Source organism: Lycium barbarum, chromosome 7 (assembly GCF_019175385.1).
Source record: "Lycium barbarum isolate Lr01 chromosome 7, ASM1917538v2, whole genome shotgun sequence".
In the NCBI taxonomy this organism is placed as follows: domain Eukaryota; kingdom Viridiplantae; phylum Streptophyta; class Magnoliopsida; order Solanales; family Solanaceae; genus Lycium; species Lycium barbarum.
Genome location: NC_083343.1, coordinates 124,432,020 through 124,440,744, shown reverse-complemented (window position 1 = coordinate 124,440,744; position 8,725 = coordinate 124,432,020). Strand labels below are relative to the sequence as shown.

At 30.1% G+C, this 8,725-nt stretch overlaps 1 protein-coding gene across 1 annotated transcript; it reads left to right on the top strand.

Moving 5' to 3' along the window:
• Positions 1 to 4,004: 4,004 nt before the first annotated feature.
• On the top strand, positions 4,005 to 4,687 carry LOC132604164 (E3 ubiquitin-protein ligase ATL23-like). The gene has a single exon (XM_060317533.1). The coding sequence runs from the start codon at positions 4,151 to 4,153 to the stop codon at positions 4,559 to 4,561; it is 411 nt and encodes a 136-aa protein (XP_060173516.1). The 5' UTR covers positions 4,005 to 4,150; the 3' UTR covers positions 4,562 to 4,687.
• Positions 4,688 to 8,725: the final 4,038 nt, after the last annotated feature.

The following is an 8,725-nucleotide window of genomic DNA, read 5'->3' as shown; positions in this document are numbered from 1 at the left end:
TTAAAAGGAGCACGTACATTATGTGAAGATGACTATATATACATACTAAAAAAAAAATATTCCGTTAGTTATCCAAGAACTTTGTCTTTCTTTTCGTAGTTATTTGTCGTAGTAATCTGGAACCTCGCTCCCTTCTAAATCTTCCTTTTATTTCTGTTTGTTGTTGTAAAGAAATCAGAAGCACTCCTCTTTCAGTATATGTTGTATTTTCATTTCTCCATTGCAATACAAATCTTCATTGTTACTAATTTTGCTTTTACTAACATTTTTCTCTTTTAGGTATTTGGTATGCAAACTTATTATCCGATTGATCCGAATTTGCATAAGAAATTACCCTTTTCCCTGACTATTGTATCAGATTCGTCGTCCATGGCATAATGATCGAGCATGATGAATTGATGTCATATCCTAATTATTACCAGCTACATACATGTTCAGAGTCCAAGGTACAAGACATTTTGCATTCTTAATTAGGACTTGAATTGAAGATTTCTGATTAAAAATGAAGCGGTCACTATTAATTATTCTACCACATCCGCCTGTGGTTGATTTAACATGGTTAAAAAGAGAATATATATCATTTGGTTCACAATAAAATCCTCTAGAGTACTTACAGCCATAATGTTAGTTAGATAGGAAATGAATCAAACATGCTCAAATTTGAATTTTTAGTGCATTTCAAATTTTGAAATATTTAAAAGTAACAAGAATAGACCAATCTGTTTTGAGTTGTGTCAAATAATTTGGAACATTATGGAATCGAATGAATTGCATATATTAGGACTGATCGAGTAGTCTAACCGATTATTTGTTTATTTATTTAAGATGCTAAAGTTACAAGGCTTAAGCACTAAACTTAATAATGACAATTGACTATAATTTGTTAGATTATAATTTTGGAATCTCAAACAATCCACTTCCAAAATCGTAATGCTATTTTTATTTTTTATTATTAATAAAAAAAAAATAGCACTACGATTTTGGAGGTGGATTAGCTCTATTTTGATCTAAGAGCCTAACGGATCGACTTATCTCTTCCATGACATATTCCTGTCTGTCTTGTTTTTGTAAAGCTTAAAAGAATTCCACATTTGCATTTCATCAGAGACTTGGATTTTTCTAAATTTTGGAACATAAGCTTATAGACCTATCTAAACCAAATTTTATGGTTTTCTCCCGATAAAACCATAACAAAATCAAAGATTAGAATTATAGCTATAGCTAGGTACATGTACATTTCATCTAATATAAGTATTCGGAAAAATCAACTTATTTGAGATTGTTCATTTCGAGAAAATGTATGTCCATGATTTGCAAATTCGAAGGCTTTTCTTTCTTTAGTTTATATCTGGTCTTGGGTACTCGTATTAATGTTCGAATTAATTGGTTTGGATTGTGCCACGTAATACCTATTAAAAGAGAAAATACTTCGAACCGGAATAATTTTTTTCATGACTAGAGCTTGAATCCAAGACCTCTTATTAAAGACGTGGGGATCTTATACATCCTGCAACCCTCTATGGTCTTCCGAAGGCTTGGTAATGGGTAGAATCCTGAATACTTGTTACATATGTGTTTGATTAAGATTTTAAATTTTATGTAATATTGATGATGTAAAAACATTTACATGCACAATCAAAATTCTTATAAATTCTTTTACAGATAAATCTTTATATAATAGTCAATAATTAGTAATTTGACAAAATTGATAACCAATTTGGTTCAATAGTTTAAACTATTTGCTAGTAAAATTAGTTACACTATTAATCTATAAAACAGAAAAAGTAAGACATTTTATTTTTTGTTTGTTTTAGTTTTTAGTTTCGTGAGTGATTAGATTAATTTAATTTGATTGAATTATTTTGAGGTTTCTTCATAGAAGTTTGACGTTTAATTTATTGAAAGCAAAACAAAAAAAGTTAAAAATTATTTCTAGAAAAGTATTTTTGTTCTTCATGGCAAATGGATTTGTCTTCCCATTGCAACAAGCCAACAACCTCTTCTTATTACACGTCAATTCCAATTCTGATTGCACTTCGACAAAGACGGGTTAGGGTTTAAAGACGCCACTAAGTATTTCTTTTTCCTTAATTAAAGATTCTATGGTTGGAGCTGTAAAAATAGAGTTATCTTTGATAGCGAGCGATTTATCTCCAAAAGTGAAACTTTCAACACGAATTCGAGCTATTAGAATAAAGTTACCTTTGACAGGAAACACTTTACCTTAAAAAATGAGATTTCCCAACACGTATCTAAACTAATCGGGCCTTAAAAATGATATCAAACATTACTAAAAAACCTAACAAAAAGGTTTAAAGACAATAGATGTACCATTTAAACTCAATATATGGATTTAACTTTTATACATTGGCAAGATAAATCCCCCTTTTATACTATTAGTATACTTTTTTTTTTGTTTCCACCCGGTGTCCGATATCCGTATTGGAGCCCGATTATATCCGGATTCGCACCGCATAAGGCTTCATTCCGGGGGAAGCGCTCCCTACCAAGGATTTTTTCATACTCAGGGCTTGAACCCCAGACTTCTGGTTAACGGAGGAGCAGTCTCATCCGCTGCACCACATCTTTTGGTGGTTTTACTATTAGTATACGTTAACTTGTTGTAGATTACTTATGAAAAGTTATTTAAAGTTATTTTTTAGATAACACACACACACACACACATATACATATATATATATATATATATATATATATATATGTAAGTTAAATGGGTGAAAATCAGATTTTTACCCCCCAACTTTGCTTTAAAAATTAAACTCCCCCTCAACTTTGAACAATAGCCATTCTCCCCCTTTTATCATAATTGACATTTTAAAATTCCTATTTTACCCTTACATTATCTACTTATCTTTTTAACTTTTACTTCTTTAAAATCATGATTTTTTCTTTCTCTCTTTAGTCTATGTAACAAATTTCCTATAAAAAAAATACTACTTTCGAGACGGAAAAAGAAAAATGAGAAATACTAGTCTATAATGAAATAAATGAGAAAACGAATTTCTTTTATTAATAATAATCAAAACTCTGATATCTATTACAAGTAAAAATAACATGTAATAATAACTTTATAAATATCTTTCAGTGCAGGTAATACAAAAATAATTAACAAAAATAGAGGTATATTCTATAACAAATTCCTAAAAGATTATCTATTTATATTATAAATGAATTTTAAATTATAATTTAAAATATTCCATTAATGACAACCAAAACTCGTTTATATATTGACAATTGAGAATAAGAGAGAAGTGAAACTTATATATATATATATGAATTTAAAATAAAAATCTGTAAATACCTAAGTTAAAAAAATAAATTTTATATAATATAAAAGGGTATTATATAGATGGAGGATTGAAAATGTCAAGGGTAAAATAGACATTGCATAGGATAAAGGGATGTCTATTGTTCATAATTGAGGGGGGGGGGGGGTTTGATTTTTAAAAGCAAAGTTAGGGGGGGGGGGGGGGGGGGGGGAATCTAAGTTAAATTCCTAATGTAGATAAATATTTCAGATCAACATTTTGTATGATCATGTCACCAAATTCAGTGTCAAATTCAACTATCATTATTTCGTTCTTTTTAATATGTGATATTATTTTCTTATAAGTTCATCAAAACAGAACAATACATTTTTTAATTTGAAAATAATTTTATTTTTTATTTTTTATTTTATCCTTAATGAGAAACTTAATTATACAATCACACAACTACTATGACATGTTGAAGATCATAAATTTTTAAAAAAATATATTTTTATTTCTTAAACTCTCTAAATCAAATTATATATCACACAACTCGAAACGCCATGTGTACTAAAACTTCATTTCGATTCCAATCATGCATACACATAAATACAAAACAATATAAATTATACACATAGAGAGAGATTGATGGGGATAGCTTTTTAATTCATTGACCTAAAAATTTTGTATAGACCTAATTCACACCACCAAGTATTTAAACCACTCATCTTCCCTAATAACTTTTCTCATCAATTATGTTTTGTTACTCTTTTCACTTCTCTTCTTCTTATTGTCTTCCCCACTGCCACTATTATCAACAACCCCCTTAAATATATATTTGAGTTGAGAGTTAACCAAAAAAAAATACCCTCTAGCAAACAATGCTTTTTGCTGTGTTCCTTGCATTATTTCTTCCTTGTGTTGGCATGAGTGTTGTTTTTGTAGTCTACATGTGTTTTTTTTGCCATGCCGCAACAACAACAAGGCAACAACAATCTAGTAATAATCATCAAGAACCTATGAAGGGTATTAATGAAAAGGGATTATCTTCAGCACAATTGGATAAATTGCCTAAAGTTCCTGGTCAAGAATTGGTGTTGGGAAATGATTGTGCTGTTTGTTTGGATGTAATTGATAAAGAACAAGTGGCAAGAATTGTACCAGGTTGCAACCATGGGTTCCATATTGAATGTGCTGATACTTGGTTGTCTAAACACCCTGTTTGTCCTATTTGTCGAAGCAAACTTGAGACAGAGCTGTTTGATGGTACTACTGAAAGCAATCCTTGTTGAAAAAGAAAGGAGATTGGGGTGTTTTTCACTCTTTTTTTTTTTCTCTTACAATTTGGTATAAGGTTGTGCACCTAATTTAGGTGTTCTGGGATTGTGATTCAATCAAGAAAACATTTTTGTTTTGTTTCTTCTTTCTTACTGGTCTGAGATTAGTCTATGATTATGACAAAAGAGATTTGGAGGTTAGATTGCAAAGGTATCTCTCTTCTTTTTTCTTTAGGCATCCTGTATTCAGGACGACTAATTAATCATTTAAGTTATTGAATTCTAAATTACTAATTTATATATAATAAATATTTTTAAGATAAAAGCAGGATTTATGCAAAAACTAGTGAATCCTATTGAATCCAGACGCGAACCGTACATTTGACCTGGTTGGTGTGGACTGTTATTACTAAAATATAAACCTAAGAAGGGTCCTGCATTATTTTACTAATAAATCTAGTGAAGATTAGTAAGTACAAACGAATTCCAATTATCTTACCACATTTTTTATGGTGAATATCGTTCATCTGCACAAGTAGGAGTAGTAGTTTTGTTTTAAAAAGACGTCTCACTAGCAGAAAATGACAGATAGCTTGTAAGTTGTTATGGCCCTTCTATTTGAGTGATGATCGCTAAAATCTAAGGGCCTATTAGTAGAGGTAAATTTTCACTAAGAAAGTTATAACATCTAATATATTCGAGTGATCGTCGCCAACATCTAGGTTCACCCCTGCTAATATAGCAGTGGCGGGGATCTAGAATTCTTAGCCAAATTAATACTAGTGCTTAATATTGAGAAGTTTAGTAAAAAAAATGGTTAGTGCTAGTAGTTTTTTAGTGCTTTCTCCTCTCGAAGTACTTCTTTGTCTGCAACCATCGATGAATAAATTATTTTTTGGCGACAGGCCCTGTGGTACTGTGTGTCGAACTTAAGTGAAACTTTGAGATTCGTCGAGTACAATCAAATGATAATTGATAAGGCTTCAAAGGAAAATATACAAGGAGGCAAAAAGGAAAAGAAACAGGAGAGTATTTAATTAACAACATTATGCCTAGGTAAATATATATGGATATATTTTTTTTTTAATACGTTTTTTGCACTATCAAAATATTATAGATGAATGTGACTCAATTGATGACATAGGATCATAGTGGAAGTATCTTTTAATTCTTTGACGAAAAAGAAGCATCGTTTATTTAATTGATGAGTTGATCGTAATCAAGTGATCAATAAGAGCCAATTCAATGAGCTGTCGTTCTTTTCTTCGCAGTAATATCATTTTATTTCCGTATATACATTGCATAATATCAAACTTATCATAGCAAATATCTCCTTTTTACATTAATTGATTCATTTAATGTTATATCGATATCTTTTGTATTTTAACAAATTGAAGCGAGAAAGGACTTAATCTTAATGAATCGTGATACAAAAGCCATTGTACCACTTATAATACCTTGAAAAAAGGATATTGGTTCAAGCACAATTTCTGGTCCTTTGTAAGTTTTCATTGTTATAAGTAGTGATATTGTTGTAAATTTTAATAGCTGGCTAAAATGTTATACACGATTAGTCCATAATTTACACGTAACGTAACTTAAGAAAGAGAAATAATAATATTTTTGGCAGGTAGCTAGCTAGTCGGGAGAGGCTATGTGACAGAGGTGAGGACTGAGGACAATTGATTAGAAATCAAGAATTGGTTATGTGGATGATTTTGATTAATTGGTAGTTTTCTATGGGATGCATGGATGCTTAATTGACTAATACGTAGAATTTTGTGTTTGATTGGCCATACCTGTATAATTGATGAGCCGAAGTTTCCACGCAGATCTATGGAACTATAAACCACAATTAAGATTTTAAGTTTATGTGTTCTGAATCTAAGAAAAATAGCCTATTGCATTTTAATGAATTATTTATACATATTAAATAGATTTCTAAACACAAATATAGAATTTTGCCAAAACTATTGAATTTTGCTGAGCGTGTAAGCAGAACTACAGCTCTGTCCTGACCATCAATGTAAAAAAGAAATTAAACTATCAGATTATTCTAAGGATATTTATAGATAAACCTCCTTAAAAATTAAAATTTATAATCTTAAAAATAAAATAAATTAAATTACCTGCTATAACAAGTAAATGTGGCATAATGATTTAAAAATTAATTACATGTGCGTATGTGTGTGTGTATATATATATAAAAACTTAGGTAACTATAGCTGATTTAAGTGGACATGTATTACCATTTGCAATGGTATCTCTCATACATTTTATGCATTTAAGCAAAACTATCTTCCTCAGTAAGCCATTATTCAAGAATTGGCAACCTAAAAACTGCAATACTTCTTTGTTTAGAATTTGCAAAATTTATGGCTATTTTTTTTTTTTTTTTTTTTTTTTTTTTTTTGTCTTTGTCAAAGAATGATAGACGATTAGGTGTGCTTCTTTAATATCTATTTTGGCTTCATATACTTTACTTTATTGAAAAGAAAATGAAAGAGGAAGATATTATTATTGCGATCCAACTAGGTCGACGATTTTTGGTTTATGAATTGTGCATTATAATTCTTTTAGCTTATTAGATTCAATTTAAATTTAAAATCTAAGCCAAACCTGTTAAACATTATCGAACTCGTCGTAATGATAAGGGTGGCTATGCCTTGATTGTGATGTCTCCCTACAAGTCACAAGACACACAACTCATTAGATTTTTCAAGCTATAAATCACAACACCTACCTGCCCTACTTGTAAATTAAATCAATAGGACCAAAGATAGTATAAGACTAGTAGAGTATGAATAGGTGAAATCTCATTAAATTATTGCTAGAGACTATAGCTACGTAAACATGTTTTCTACATACAACTCCACAAGGACCACAACCGTACAAGTGAGCAATTAGGAGCCTCTCGAATTAACTTCTAATTAATCAAATGCCAATGTTCTAGAGCTACAAAATATAGTTACAAATATTCAATACCTATCTATCGGAAAAAAGGTTTTTGATAGGAATACAAATTAAATTTGGAGTACCCTTTAGTAATAAGCGAATCATACTTCTACCACTAAATTATACCGTTACTATCTGATTACAGTATAAGAGTGCACCTTTTGTTGGACAAAGTAATTATAATGAATAATCGATTATAGTTTAATTTGCAACCGAAAGAAATTCGAATGAATCTCCTTGCGCCCCTAGTGTGGTTTCCCAAATCATACTCGTATGGTAATCTCATAAGGATCCTAGCGTCATTTATTACCCCAGTTTCCAAACTATGATTCAAGCTTAATTCTTCAAATCTGATGGATGATCTAGCTTACCTATATCAAAAATAGCCAAATCGTACCGAGCTTAGATTTGAAATTAAGAGTACAATTCTTGCACGCTATATATTACCTACTCATAGAACTGGAGGACCAATATAAAAATAGTCACGTATAACATAATATTAATGGAATATATACTATGGACCCGTTTGGCCATGAGACTTTTTCATTTTTTCCGGAAAAAAATTTCACTTTATTTGAAAATGAACGTTTGGCCATGAAAATCCAAATACAACTTGAAGTTATATTTAAAATTTGAAAAATTCCTAAAACCTGTTTTCACTTTTTTTTCACTTTATTCACTTTCAGTACATTCAAACAACCAGATATTATTTACAAAAATTATAACCAAACACAACTCTAACTTCAAAATTCCAAATAAAGTGAAAAATATTTGGTTTTCATGGCCAAACACCTACTAAGAAAGATTAGGAGAAATGGTGGACCAATATAATAGTCACGTATAATACAGTAATGGAATATATACTAAAATTGGATGCAAATAAACAAGCCAATGAGAAAAACCAAAGAAGAAAAAAGAAAGAATAGAGCAGACAAGCATAAGAGAAGTTGGTGGCTGTCAGTATTAATTAGAATTGCGTCTATTTAAGGTCAAGGAACAGTACAAACTTTAAAGCATCGATAACGTACTGACGCTTACTATACTTCTGCGGCTAACATCACAAAGTTTTTAGGCAATTATTTCTTATCTTCCTTCTTTTATTTTCAGAAATTTTATGTTCTAATAATGTCAAAAAAATATTTTTATAATTAAATCTCTTTTAGGATAAATGTATGTATATTTCAAACATTAACCGATAATTTGATAGATAGATAGTAATCAACT

Excerpts from the sequence above, each read along its gene's own strand:
- LOC132604164 (XM_060317533.1), top strand. The coding sequence starts at position 4,151 with ATGCTTTTTGCTGTGTTCCTTGCATTATTTCTTCCTTGTGTTGGCATG.